Source organism: Gymnoscopelus microlampas (assembly GCF_963454915.1).
Source record: "Gymnoscopelus microlampas genome assembly, chromosome: 2".
NCBI classification, from domain to species: domain Eukaryota; kingdom Metazoa; phylum Chordata; class Actinopteri; order Myctophiformes; family Myctophidae; genus Gymnoscopelus; species Gymnoscopelus microlampas.
Window position 1 is genome coordinate 7,453,885 of NC_139939.1, and position 15,561 is coordinate 7,469,445.

The following is a 15,561-nucleotide window of genomic DNA, read 5'->3' on the forward strand; positions in this document are numbered from 1 at the left end:
AGGAGCACTCATCCAATATCACTTAGACTACACATGCACCTCATGGTACCACAGCACCACAAAGGCCTTACAAACAAGGATCCAGACACTACAAGATACACTACACCACAAAGACACCTATAACATCAAAGACGTCCACAATCACAACACCAGAGGAAGCTCCACTAATCACGTTCAACACAGATTTAGCTCAAACAAGGGGTTACATTTGTTCTACTGCTATGCCACCAAAACGTGGAATGCCCTACCAACAGTCATACAGAAGTGTGAATCCTTACTCTCTAAAAGAGCACTTACAGCCCCTAAAAGATTACTGTACATATTTTTTTGTATTTATTACTACTCGTTTAATATGATTTTTTTGCATAGTATTGTATTCCTGTTATTAAATGTTTCGATGAATTGAGTACAAAGGACCCCAATGTAAGCAAGCCACAGCACTTTCTTGGGTATAATCCTCATAGCAGACCTTGTATTGAACTGTACTTTGCTGTGATTTTTTTTTGGCAAACTGCTTATAAAGTAATTCAATCAATCAACCAAAATCAATCAATCAATCAATCAATCAAATGTGTGTGTGTGTGTGTGTGTGTGTGTGTGTGTGTGTGTGTGTGTGTGTGTGTGTGTGTGTGTGTGTGTGTGTGCGCGCGCGCGCGTGCGTGCGTGCGTTTAAGTATTGAACCAATGGGAAATATTAATATACTTAATAATTAATATAACTTGGAACACTTTTTAATTTTTTTATTTTTTTATTTCCTTACAAGTAAACGTTGTGGACATACAGTACACAAGGTTTCCACCTGACAGCAACTGTGTATGTGAGTGAGTGAGTGAGTGAGTGAGTGCGTGCGTGCGTGCGTGCGTGTTCAGATAAACATTAATCATTAGCCTCACCATATACACCATGTTGATCATGGTGTGAGTGAGAGAGCACTGTTGCAAGCACTGTTTATCGATCAACCCTTTGCAGGTGTAGTAACAAGCTACTGCATCAAGAGGGGGTAACCTCTCCACGTTGTTGTCTCAAAGGGAGATATTTTTCGGTTGAAGAATGTATATAAAGCCAGGGAGTTAACCACTTAAGCCCCCATTTTATAGACCAATTATTTGTTTACTAACATTGGGCCCGATTCATGAACCGTACTTACGAACACATTTGTTCTTAGACCCACTTAAGAAGTTTTTTAAGAGATTTTGGCATTCACAAATGTTTTCTTAGCTGTGATTTGTTCTTAAGTTAAGAAGAAATCTACGCATACTAGAGAGCACTCTTAGGGTGGCCTTTGAGTTCTTAAGTGTGACATATTTGTGCAAAAATAATTAATTCTCGAAGTTTCTTCAATTCTACAGTTGTATAATATAGGAATTAAATTACAATAATATTTTAATCATATCTTTAGAGCAGTGGTTCTCAAAGTGTGGTCTGGGGACCCCCATGGGTCCTTCAGGGAGTTTCAGGGGGTCCACAGCAAACGATGAACAGTTTAATCACTTTTTATACTTTGTTTGAAAATAGCCGATCTACAAGCTCACAACATGTCCCATTACTGGCCATTTTGAGCTTGTAGATCGTCTATTTGCTAGACATTTTGATACATCTTGAAACATTTTCCCTGGCAGAAAATATTTTCAGGTGGGGGTCTGCAGCCAAATGCATGTCAATGTGGGGGTCCTTGACATGAACATGTTTGAGAACAACTGCTTTAGAGTTTTCAACAGGTCTGAAATTACAATCTAACCCAAAGCCCAAGCCCCATACCCACCCCATAACCCCCCACCCAATCCACATTTACACGCAAATTTACATTGATGTCTAGTGGTGATATGTTGATTAATGTGAGAGAAATAATAAAATACATTCATTAATAAAATAAAATAATGTGCTGTTCACTTCAGAAGTACCTCCACAGAACTATTGATGTATTTATGTTTGGAGTCTGGTGTCCTAAACCATCTTTAGACTTTAGTTTAGGTATTCTTTGCTTCATTCTCTCAACTTTATTTCTGTGTGATTTCCTGTGATTTCTGTGAGCAGCAATCACACACAGGTGTGACTGCAGGCAGGGCCATGCAGCCACGCCTTATATGGGGATTGGTGGGGCGGCTCCCTATGGTAATTAGGATGAACTGGCACACCCCTGGGATTCATCATCATAAGAACATAAGTTACGAACAATTCTGCCTTTTAAGAACGTTTCATGAATCTGACTCGACTTCTCTTAGGAATTCACTTAGGAAGAAATGTAAGAGGAAACATTAGGAACTTATTGCTGCATGAGGCCCATTGAGACTGGATGCACAGGTGATTGTTTCACGCAATCAATTCTCAACCTGTTGTTTTGGGGTGCGCTGGTTTCAGCACACCCCAACCCCCTCTTGTGTGTTGGCTAGTGAGGCGCGTCCTAGCGAGACCTGACAGAATGGGTTTCATTGCGCGCATACTGGTTGCACGCATACTGGTTCTTATCAGTCTGACGTCGTCTGTTAAGGGGTCTATACCTGGGCCATTCGAAAATAGCCAATTAGCCGATCACAACACATTGCATTGCAAAGTGCTATGAGCTTATAGACTCAAACTGTTATGAAATAAAGGGTAGGCAGGTTTCTGAACTGTCCATAGCCCACCAATGAGACAAGGGTGGTCAGAAGGGTGGGCCCGAACGCTTCATAGATTTTCAAGTGGGCCCTGATCCAGAAAAGGTTGGGAACCGCTGCACTAGATGCTGGGGAAAAAAATATCATAATAATAAATGTAATAATAATAATAATAATAATAATTATAATAATACACTTTATTTGTTTAGCACCTTTCATGACATCAAATGCAGCCCAAAGTGCTTTACATAAAAAAGATCAACAAAAGAAAAATACAATATTAAACAAGATTAAAAATAATAATGTCAAAAACATGATCGAAGATGGTGCGCGGAAAAAAACGACGCTCTAAATTCGTCTTCTTTTTTCTTTTTTTAACCCCCCAAGGGTTGGTGCCCTGTGCTTCAGCACTTAAAGCCCGTTGGATAAGCCACCACTGGCTCCAACATCAATATTAAGAGATTTTCCTCGCTCAGCTTCATCTCTTGCATTTTGGTCATGTAGTGCTTTTAACGCTTTTGTTGCTTCTTCCAGAGCCTTTCTTGACTTTTAAAAAAAACAACGTGTGTTACATTCTCATCATCAAACAGGCTTCGTGCACACGTACACGGGTATTTTCATAAACGTAGATTTTTCGTTTTCGTTTTTGAAAATCTCCACATCTACCCGGCTCTGTTTACAAAAATCTCTCTGTCTACATGACAACGCATTAAGACGGTAAAAACACAGCTGTCATCTATTTACAGCGGTCAACAACTGCAGTCTCGCGATGACAGCTAAATATATCTTATTATTAACAAGATTTATCTTTGTAATTTTGAAAGGAATCTAATGATAATTTCTTAAAATATACAGTAGTGCCCGGTCTGTGCTTTTCTTTGGATTTCTCAATAAAAAATATACATTGAGCAGTGAGCACATCGAAAAACAGGGTATCAGAAAACAATGGGCCTCATGCAGCAATAAGTTCCTACCTAATGTTTCCTCTTACATTTCTTCCTCAGTGAATTCCTAAGTGAAGTCAAGTCAGATTCATGAAACGTTCTTAAAAGGCAGAATTGTTCGTAACTATGTTCTTATGATGATGAATCCCAATCCTCGTAAATTGAAGGGGTGTGCCAGTTAATCCCAATTACCATAGGGAGTCGCCCTGAATGCATAGCCTGCATTACATTACATTACATTACAGTCATTTAGCAGACGCTTTTATCCAAAGCGACTTACAATAAGTGTATTCAACATAGGTAGGGAACGAAAACTACTAATCACCAGAAGTTTTAAGTACATTTCCTGCAAAAACAAGCAACCAAGAGTATACCTAGCGCTAAGGTAAAAGTGCAATATATCAGCTACCTACTTTCTTAAACAGATGAGACAAAAATGGCAAAATCAAATGGGCACGAGCTAAAACAAATAAGTGTATCGACTAAACAAGATCCAATAAAACAATACAAAAATAAAACAAGAGTTCGTACAACTAGTTAACAACAAGTAGGCCAGGCAAAGAGGAAGGATAGTGTTTCCTGAAGAGGTGGGTTTTCAGCCTGCGGCGAAAGATGGGCAGTGACTCTGCTGTCCTGACATCAGTGGGAAGTTCATTCCACCACTGTGGGGCCAGAACAGAAAAAAGTCGTGACCGTGTCGATCGACCAGAAGGACCGTTGAGTGGCGAGGGAGTCAGTCGCCCCGAGGTGGCAGACCGGAGTGGTCGGGCAGGGGTGTGGGCATTGACCAAAACCCGGAGGTAAGAAGGAGCTGTTCCTTTCACTGCTCTATAGGCTAGCACCAGGGTTTTAAACTGAATGCGAGCTGCTACGGGGAGCCAGTGCAGAGAACGGAGAAGGATAGTTGTGTGGGAGAACTTGGGGCGGTTGAACACCAGACGAGCCGCAGCTTTCTGAACAAGCTCCAGAGGTCTGATGGCTGATGCCGGAGCACCAGCAAGGAGGGAGTTGCAGTAGTCCAGGCGGGAGATGACAAGAGCCTGGATGAGCACCTGGGCTGTTTTCTCCGTGAGGAAGGGGCGAATCCTCCTGATGTTGTAGAGGAGGAATCTGCAGGACCGTGTCACTGATGCGATGTTAGCCGAGAACGACAGTTGATCGTCCAGGGTCACACCCAGATTCTTCGCAGTCCGAGTTGACGTCACCACAGCATTCTCAATGGTGATGGCCATGTCTCGGTGAGGACAGCCCTTCCCCGGGATGAACATCAGCTCGGTCTTGTCCAAGTTGAGCTTCAGGTGGTTTGTCGACATCCACTCCGAGATGTCAGCCAGACAAGCCTGCAGTCATAGATGTTCTGCCAGTGAAAATGTTTCAAGATTTATCTAAATGTTTTGAAAATAGCCAATCTACAAGCTCAAAATGGCCAGTAATGGGACGCATTGTGAGCTTGCAGATCGGCATTTTTTAAACAAAGAATAAAATAAGGTTAAAGTGGTTAAACTGTTCCTCATTTGCTGTGGACCCCCTGGAACTCGCTCAAGGACCCCTGGGGGTCCCCAGACCACACTTTGAGAACCACTGCTCTAAAGATAATGATAAAAATATTATTGTAATTCAAATACTATATTATACAACTGTAGAATTGAAGAAACTTTGAGAACAAATTATTTTTGCACAAACATGTCACACTTAAGAACTCAAAGGCTACCCTAAGAGTGCTCTTCATTGTGCATAGATTCTGTTCTTACCTAAGAACAGATCACAGATAAGAAAACATTGGAGTATACCAAAATCTTCTTAAAAACTTCTTAAGTGCGTCAAAGTAGACATTTCCTCTTAAGAACAGTTGCTGCATGAGGCCCAATGTGTATTATGTCTTCTTATATGTCCCTGAACCGATTATTATCTTTCAAATAATTATTTATTCAAACGCTTGTCCACCTCCCAATGCATAACGTAACGTTATCTCTCTCCTTAAAATGAGCAGCAATTGATTTACGTGTCAACAAGCAACGGATAAGATGGCAAATCAAATGTGTTTATAAAGGTTTTTATATTATTATTATTATTATTATTATTATTATTATTACCCTTATTATTATTATTATTATTATTATTATTATTATTATTATTATTATTATTATTATTGTTTCTCAATGTCATTGCTGACATCTCGCACCTGGCTGTAACTTTTCTGTCAGAGTGCAAACCTTCCTACCTTATTGATTTTTTATTATAGTCCTTCAGTGTTTGCCAGTGGGATTAGCCTACCATATTCTGTGACGGTCACGGCATAAACTTTCTTTGTCAAGAATGATACCATCACATCGTACTGAATGGAATAGGTTTTGTATATTAATTTAACCCATTAATAGAGCAGTGCGCAATGCACGTTCTGTGGAGACCTGACTGCTGCTGTTTTGCAAATAAAAAGCGAGGCTGTCCCAGGCCGGCCCGTGACACCATGCACATTCATGAGAGATAGCCTGCCCTGGCCAGAATGTCACAATCCGAACGTCTATGGAGTGATTCATTCATGAATGCTTAAAGGGTCTACACCATGAATTTTAACTTTTTCTTCATTTTTGTGTGTTTTTGGTCTCCCCCACCTCTCTTCTGTTCCAACAAATACCCGACTTCGAGCATGCAGGCTTTCATAGGCTATCTGTGGTTTTTATGTAAATTGGTCTGAAAACAGTCCGTCAGATTTGTTCCCCCACCCTACGTCACGTCTGGGAACAATTCCTCCCGTTTTTCAGTTCTAACCAAAAAAAAAAAAAAAATCAACATGACATGCATACAAACTGGCTCAATAGCGCCCCGTGCCAAACAGGACAATGTGGTATTGCAGGTGAAAGTGCTTTATAAGCCAGAGAGAAGTTAGTTGGAATGAGTATATCTGAGGCTTGATTTGGGCTCAAACCTTTTGAAAAACGTTTGAGGGACATAAACAATATGATATCAAATATTATTATTATTTTTTAAATTCATGGTGTAGCTCCTTTAAACATTAATGGATAATTGCTGGTGTTTGGTGGGAGTTACCTATCTCCAATCTCCTGCTGAAGTCCTGTGGTCAAAAACACACAATGTGAAGAAGAGCTCCTGCGCTTATGTCGGTCATATCCTTAACTGTGGGCTACCCAAGTTGAGAGACCGCTCTCTCTCCATGAAAATATTCCAGCTAAATCCTTTAGATCTGCACGACTGTTATGGCACTTTTTAAATGGGTGAATGATTAAGCATTTAACTTATAACATTGTAAATATGTAAGATTGTTTTTAAATCGCTTGATTTTAATTACTTGTAGGCCTAATTATGTCACTTGGAAATATTTGATAAATGAGCGCCTGGAGAGCAACATGTCCCACAACCCAGTAACCTATTAATGGCAATTTTTAATTATAAAAATGCAGATTTGAATGCACATCACCAGTTGGGGTGCTGGGTTAAAAAGAGGAGCATGAAAAGGTCCTTGTATGAAATTTACTGGAGCGATGAGTCTACACGTTTGATTTGATTGTTAATTATGATTGACAGAATAACATTTCGTAAAATGTTTCCTCGGTGCAAACTCAGTTTTGTTTTACAGAATATAATTTGTTTGTATAGAACATAGCCTACTGTAATGCAAGTGTACAGTATGCAGTCAACATACAATGACAGTGAGGAATATTAAATAAATGATGTAGGCTATATATGCTAATTATAATATCATATTATATTATATTATAGTACTCTCACTGCGTATACTTATAATGTGAAAAACTCAGTTTATGCCGTCCACACGACGATGCATAAACATGGTTTTTAAAAATCTACACTCTGGCAGGAGTTTTCAAAAAGATGCGTTTACATGGACCAAAAACGCGTTTGCGTGTGGGCGAACCCCCAAAAACGCATATAAAAAGCTACGCTTTTGAAAATACCAGTGTACGTGTGGACGAAGCCTTAAGCTAATTTCCATTCCCCAAAGCTCGCTCGCTCACTCGCTCACTCTCCTCACTTCCTCCACTCGCGCCTAAGCCCCGCCTCTGCGAGGAGCCGAGGATTATTTGCGAGGACGGAGTGGTCGACCGGTTGGCCTCACAGGATCGGAATGCACTCAAGCGTCATTTCAAAGCGACGGCAAATTCTGTGATCACTTATGACGTTTCATACAGCTGGAAGCTAGCCTGGAGAGGAGCAGCAGAGGCGTGGATGAAAATATACATGCATAGAATAATATGCAGGTATAGAATAATACAGAATATAAGAATAGACGATTCATCTTATAGATATAGTTATCTTTATAGTTAACATTTTGTACAAAGCCATTTATTCCTGAAATAGTGAACGAAGCGCCAGGATGAGCAAAGTAAAGTTACATTCATGAATGAAATCCTGACCTGTCCCTCGTTTTGCTCGTACAGTCCCCAGACCCCCCACTGTATGTCTGACTCTGAATATCCAACCGGGCTACATCAGCAAGTATGCTCCTCTTCTCCTCCTCCTCTGCTTTCAGCCTTTCAGTCAAGCCCTCTTTCTGTGATAGAATCCAGGAGAGTTGTTTGTTCAACTCAGATTCCCTCTGCTTGGACTGCTGCAGCATGGACTGTTCACTGGACAACTGTCTGTTGGGGACAGACACAGACGTCAGAGACAGGACAGGACAGACAGACAGACAGACAGACAGACAGACAGACAGACAGACAGACAGACAGACAGACAGACAGACAGACAGGACATACTTGGAGAGCACAGCGTTGTTGTCCTTATACTTCTTGTTCTCCTGTTGGACCTGTTCAGGGATACATCAGTATATCAGTCATATATACTGTACAGTACGCATAGGACAATACAATATTATTATGAGCAGGGCAATTATTTATGTCGAAATCTCTTCGATGAGACCTTGTCTATATGATTGGGCCAGGGGGAGTGCTCTGTGGATTTGTCTATAGCTTCTATATATATATACTGCATGTATCCAATGCATGGATGTGTGACTTTAAGCAGTGTGTATGTTTATTCAATATTATGTGTGTACAATATGCAAGCATATATGTGTGTGTGTGTGTGTGTGTGTGTGTGTGTGTGTGTGTGTGTGTGTGTGTGTGTGTGTGTGTGTGTGTGTGTGTGTGTGTGTGTGTGTGTGTGTGTGTGTGTGTGTGTGATGTTTTAAAAAACACTATAACCGTATTGTGTGTTTACAAATCCAACTAAAACAAACTCAAATCATAGAGAAAATGTCCATAGCTTTAGTCTTTGTCAACAATCTTTAAAACACTAAAAATCTTAGTGCGCCCAAATGTAATGCCAGTTTCACACCATCAGAGAGCAGTCATAGTTCACAGATAATAATCTTTCTAGTGATTATGACACAGAAACTCTTTATTTCATTTTGGTCCAATTGTATACAATCTCTGAAAGTATCATCTAACTAAACAGTGTTGGATGAAAGTATAAATGCATTGTGTCTTTGTTTACCTGTTGCTTGTCAGCAAGTATGCTCCTCTTCTCCTTCCCCTCTGCTTCTAGCTTTTCAACCAAGGCCTCCTTCTCTGATCGTATCTTGCTCTTCTCCTCCTCTTTTGCCCTCAGTGTTTCAATCACCATCTCTTTAAACGCTTGTTGATTTCGTTCCTGTTTGGAGGGAGGAAGAGAAGTGAAGGTGATAACTCAGTAACGGCTGGAGGGAATGTCATTACATCTGGCACAAGCATCCATTTGGTGGTCAAAGATCAAGGTCACTGTGACCTCACAAAACATGTTTCATACATGTCAATATAGTGACACTGATCATTTACATCCAAAAAATACACGTTATTCCTTAAAATTCTTCAATACATTATATGAGTCTGGAGAGATATGGATGTAAACTGCAACTGGATGGTGAAGGCATACAACTGTGTGTGCATGTGTGCGAGTGTGTGTGTGTGTGTGTGTGTGTGTGTGTGTGTGTGTGTGTGTGTGTGTGTGTGTGTGTGTGTGTGTGTGTGTGTGTGTGTGTGTGTGTGTGTGTGTGTTTGTGTGTATTTTTCCATCACCTGTTTCCTCATTTCCATGAGTCTCTTGTCTTTGTCCTGCAGATCAATGTTCTTAATCTCCAGCACCGACTTCAGACTGCTCAACTCCTGTTCGAGCTATAACATAGGAGAGTGTATGAGCGTGTGTATGTGTGTGTGTGTGTGTGTGTATGTGTGTGTGTGTGTGTGTGTGTGTGTGTGTGTGTGTGTGTGTGTGTGTGTGTGTGTGTGTGTGTGTGTGTGTGTGTGTGTGTGTGTGTGCGTGTGTGCGTGTGTGTGTGTGTGTGTGTGTACACACGCACGCACGCACGCACGCAGGTGAGGTTTTACAAACCACTATAACCGTATTGTGTCTTTACAAAACTAACTAAAATCGTTGAATAAATGTCCTTAGCTTTATTCTTTGTCGAGAATATTTAAAACACTAACATTTTTATTGAGGCCAAATGTAATGCCAGTTTCACACCATCAGAGGACAGTCATAGTCCACTGATTTTAATCTCTCTAGTGAATATGACACTGAAAACACTCTTTATTTCACCTGAGTCCAATTTCATTCAATCTCTTCAAGTATCATTTAACTAAACTGTGAAAACTTATATGAAAGTATAAATGCATTGTGTCTTTATTTACCTGTTGCTTGTCAGCAAATATGCTCCTCTTCTCCTCCTCCTCTGCTTCCAGCCTTTCAGTCAAGGCCTCTTTCTGTGATAGAATACTGGAGAGTTGTTTGTTCAACTCAGATTCCTTCTGCTTGGACTGCTGCAGCATGGCCTGTTCACTGGACAACTGTCTGTTGGGGACAGACACAGACATCAGAGACAGGTCAGACAGACAGACAGACAGACAGACAGACAGACAGACAGACAGACAGACAGACAGACAGACAGACAGACAGACAGACAGGACATACTTGGAGAGCACAGCATTGTTGTCCTTATACTTCTTGTTCTCCTGTTGGACCTGTTCAGGGATACATCCGTATATCAGTCATATATACTGTACAGTACTCATTTGACAACACAACATTATTATGAGCAGGACAATGATTCATGTCTAAATCTCTTCGATGAGAGCTTGTCCGCAGGGCACTGTGGTGTCAGACTCCTGCTGCTGTGTGCATTCTGACAGTGTGTGTGTGTGTGTGTGTGTGTGTGTGTGTGTGTGTGTGTGTGTGTGTGTGTGTGTGTGTGTGTGTGTGTGTGTGTGTGTGTGTGTGTGTGTGTGTGTGTGTGTGTGTGTGTGTAGGTATGAGGTTTTGTGCAAAACCAACTAAAACAAACTCAAATCATAGAGAAAATGTCCATATAGCTTTAGTCTTTGTCAACAATATTTAAAACACAAAAAATTCCAAATGTAATGCCAGTTTCACACCATCAGAGGGCAGTCATAGTTCACTGATAATAATCTTTCTAGCGATTATGACACAGAAACTCTTTATTTCACTTAGGTCCAATTATATACAATTTCTACATGTATCATCTAACTAAACAGTGTTGAATGTAAGTAGAAATGCATTGTGTCTTTATTTACCTGTTGCTTGTCAGCAAGTATGCTCCTCTTCTCCTTCCCCTCTGCTTCTAGCTTTTCAACCAAGGCCTCCTTCTCTGATAGTATCTTGCTCTTCTCCTTCTCTTTTGCCCTCATTGTTTCAATCAGCGTCTCTTTAAACGCTTGTTGATTTCGTTCCTGTTTGGAGGGAGTAAGAGAAGTAAAGTGAAGGTGATGGTGGAGTGGTGGAACGCTTGGAGGGAATTTCATTACATTTGGTGGTCAAAGATCAAGGTCACTGTGACCTCACAAAACATGTTTCATACATGCCAATATAGTGATACTGATCATTTACATCCAAAAAATACACGTTATTCCTTCAAATTCTTCAATACATTATCATTATAAGTCTGGACAGATATGGATGTCAACTGCAACTGGATGGTGAAGGCATACAACTGTGTGTGCATGTGTGCTAGGGCTGGTGAATTCGAATATGGGGAAAATATGTATATTCAAATATGAAAATTAATATTTGAATATTAAATTAAAAATAAATAATGTTTATTTGACAGGGACAATACAAAAAACATGTGTGGTTTGATGTGTGGCATCATGTACAAAAGATATGTTTTATTGGATCCGAGCACTCGATACATTGTTTTTTGTATTGTTTCTGTCAACAAAAAAATAAAAATAATAATAATAATATTCTAATATATTTGAATATCTGCCAATTTTTAAGACCAGTATTCGAATATCATTTCTGAGGAAAGTTGACAGCCCTGTGTGTGTGTGTGTGTGTGTGTGTGTGTGTGTGTGTGTGTGTGTGTGTGTGTGTGTGTGTGTGTGTGTGTGTGTGTGTGTGTGTGTGTGTGTGTGTTTATGTTATGTGCGTATTTTTCACCTGTTTCCTCATTTCCATGAGTTTCTTGTCTTTGTCCTGCAGATCAATGTTCTTAATCTCCAGCACCGAATTCAGACTGCTCAACTCCTGTTCCAGCTATAATGTATGAGAGGAAGGGAAGAAGGAAGGAAGGAAGGAAGGAAGGAAGGAAGGAGGAGACTGATTTCAGAAATAGTTATGGCTCTATTAAACGCATAGTGTATTAAATGCATAATGTAGACGGACAGAAAACACAACGCCTCTGGCCATACAGTAGCTGTTGCCAGCGGAGGTATTAAAAAAGGGTTCAATGCAAACAATGCAACTTCTATATTTACTTAAAGCTATAATCCGGAACCTATTTTAATGAATAAGTGATTATATCAATCAAGTACCGATAATGATGTAATGAGTTGATTGGACCCTTAATAGGGATGATTGATTTCCACACAGAAGGGATTGTCTTCACGAAAGCTGTGAGAGAGACACTGTGGAATGCAACCTGTGTGGTACAGCCATCTTGGAGTTTATTTGTGAGCAGTGGTGTTTTCTACCAGTATACGCTATATACTGTACGTAGTATACTCAAACCTAAATTTTGTAGAAAATAGTACACCGTTTGCAGGGCCGGTTCTAGGCTGATCAGCGCTCTAGGCGAGATTCCTCTGATGCGCCCGTCCGGGGGTCCCTTGCCAAAGTTATGATACGTTTTTGGCTACTTTATTTCGGTTTTAGGGTTATGTTATTTAATTCTGATTTTACCGATTTATTATCATTATTTTTTTTTTCCCCGACTTTTTTTGGCGCCTCTCTAAACTGCCGCTCTAGGCGGCCGCCTAGGTCGCCTTAATGGACGCCCCTGACCGTTTGTAACCACAAGAATTAGCGCACCTGATACGCTGGAGGAGGGGCTCGGGCTAGGAAGAATGTGCACTTCAATCTCCTTTTTCAGATGATAATGCAGAAGGAGCGAGTGCATTCTCCGGCAGCAATGTAATGTCCGAGCACTTTGAAGTGAAGGCTTGGGTGTGGCTACTGAGGTGACAATGACCACTGGCCATGAGCGTGTCAAAGTACTTCACACGATAACTTAACAATAGATATAATCGCACACTAATTTAGTATTCAAACTAAGTACTGCATGTAGCCTTCGTGCAGTTCAACAACAACACACAGTATAAAGCTAAGGGAACATTCGTCTAGATTCAGTCAGATAAACACATATTCAAAATATTGTTTTGACGCCCAATAATAATGGATTCAGCTTGTATTTTTACAATATTTTCATTCACTATTTTCTGTTTGACCAGCAATAAACATCGTACTTAACCTAAACAAAAGAACAACAACATAATACTTTCTAAGGTTAATATGAGCATCAAAACAATATTTTAAATAGGCAATAGTTTTATTAGCACATGCATTCCAGGGCTGGACCACACATGGACAAATGACATCATCAACTTGCATCGGCCGTTGTCCCCCTTGAGTAAAAGATGAACTATTTCTAAAATAAATTAAATACTTAGTGTTTTTAAGTGTATGTCGTAAGGCTATACTGCATACAAAGCCAAAGTGCAGTAACTTTAAAAAACTAACTGATAAATAGGTTTAAAAGCTTTTCAACTGGTCAGCCAAATGAGTTATCGGCATGTACTGTAAGTGATATTACACTAATTGTATATCGTTCTTCTGTATATGTTCTTGAGGTAATTGTTTATCCCCCAAAATCACAAAGGCTAATTTGACCTTTGGGATACACTAATAAGTCGGTGTGTCCAAAAACATAATTACGGCATTACTTGGCTTTATAGGGCAGTATAGGCATAAGGCTTATCAGCCAGGGATCCTTTTATTAAAGTGTATTTGGGATCTTTTCCTCTCTCCTGTATTCCCTGTGTGATCCACCTCTTGGACTGCATTTGATCATTATCATCTCTCACCCTCATCACATCAGACTCTGTCTGGCTGGGAACTTCACTCATGGTGTCATATCCTGAAGAGGACGCCATTGGTCCAGGATGTCTCTTCTGCAGCCAATCAGAGACCTTGTCAGGTAACCTGTATAAATCACTTCTTGTTTCAGATGGCGTTCCTCCACTCACTGGAACAGAAGACAACAGAGAGCGGGACATAATAATATGCACAAGAATAAGGAAGGCCTGCAACTGATCATTATTAATAATAATAATAATAATGTGCACAAACTGCACATATAGGAATCCATTTTCAGTTCATAGTGTAGGCCTATATACTATTATTACTGAAAGAAGAACTTTTATAAGTCTTCATAGTTCTTTTCCAACTGTCTTCTATGTATTCAGTCATCTGATCCAAGAAATGTCACTGTAAAAGCAAGTAGAGTCCAGAGGGAAGCACGCACATCCCAAAAGACTTAACAGTTGCTGAACAACCATACGTACAATACGGTCTTCATCAGGTCTCTGATGAAGACCCTCAGTGGTCGAATCGTTGTCGTATTTATTTAATAAACCGTTCTACTGGGAGCTGCAAGAGTAGCAAAGGACTTCCCTTCCTTTCCTCTACTGTAAGAACGAGCGCATTGAAGTCTGTCAGCAGATCATTTACATTGATACTCACTACTTGGAGGATTGTACACCATGCTGTGCCTTCTCCTGGCACCTGGTAGGGTTGGTTCTTCTGGGTCCGTCACCACAAGTTTCAGCATCCTCTCTATCATCTCCTCCTCTCTCCTCCTCCATTCCTCCTCTCTCCTCCTCCACTCATCCTCTTTGGTTCTTGCCGGCATTATTTTCACTCTTTCACCTGGCGTCATCTGTCTTCTTGTCTGATGTTCCACCCTGAAGTGCCCTCTGTTCCTCGTCACCATGTCTTCAATTTTCTGAATCAGCTCTGTGACCTCTGAAATGTCCCACTTCAAAAAGTTTAGAACATGGTATCTGCAGCCACATTGATCCAGGAGCCACTTCAAAGGTTTTCCTTCAGACTCTATGTACTCCTCAACACGCCTGTCTCCCAGCCACGACCCCTCTGTGAATAGCACCAGAGTGTGTCTCCAGACTCTGTCCCCCAGCAGATCCATGTGTTCCTCCACTGATCTCCTGTCAGCCTCAGAGAAACTGGACCTGACATTAACAGTCAACAGGACAGCGTGGGGTCCAGGAGAACACAGAGTCTGACTGTGAACGATGTGTTTGATCTTCTGTGATGGAGGTGTTGTCGACCAGTCTGGACAGTCCACCACACTCACATTTCTTCCAGCAACTCGGCTCTGTTGTCTGTCACAGTCGGCCAGTTTATTCTGGGTTTTAAACTCCTGGAAGGCGAGGTTTACTGTATGTTAGTCATAATGCTCAATACTTGTGAGATTTCAAGCATGGCTATACTGTACTACTCACTGAGGAGTTCCACCTCAAGTTTAGCAGAGATTAACTCCCTTATTCTGCATCACTTAGTCTAACAGTGCTACTACAAATAAAACAGTGATGAACTATACAGAATAATTAAACCAAAATATGTCTAAAGGTGGTAAATAATTACAGTCAGTATAGAGCAGATACTTTAACATAATCAAACACTATTTTTTTGCCTTTTCTGTTTCATTTGAGGTAATTCCATCAACATCATATACGGTATAATTAATTACCTTCAA

The 15,561-nt window shown here is 40.5% G+C and overlaps 1 protein-coding gene across 1 annotated transcript in view; it reads right to left on the bottom strand.

Moving 5' to 3' along the window:
• LOC311038024 (uncharacterized protein) overlaps window positions 1-15,561 on the bottom strand; it is a 92,369-nt gene that overhangs the window by 59,711 nt on the left and 17,097 nt on the right. Inside the window, exons 3-8 of the mRNA XM_084047319.1 lie at window positions 11,084-11,239; window positions 10,464-10,513; window positions 10,184-10,343; window positions 9,572-9,667; window positions 9,012-9,167; window positions 8,273-8,322 (exon numbers count right to left, since the gene is read on the bottom strand). Coding sequence (XP_083903445.1) covers window positions 8,273-8,322; window positions 9,012-9,167; window positions 9,572-9,667; window positions 10,184-10,343; window positions 10,464-10,513; window positions 11,084-11,239 — 668 coding nt within the window. The remainder of the gene's footprint in view (window positions 1-8,272; window positions 8,323-9,011; window positions 9,168-9,571; window positions 9,668-10,183; window positions 10,344-10,463; window positions 10,514-11,083; window positions 11,240-15,561) is intronic.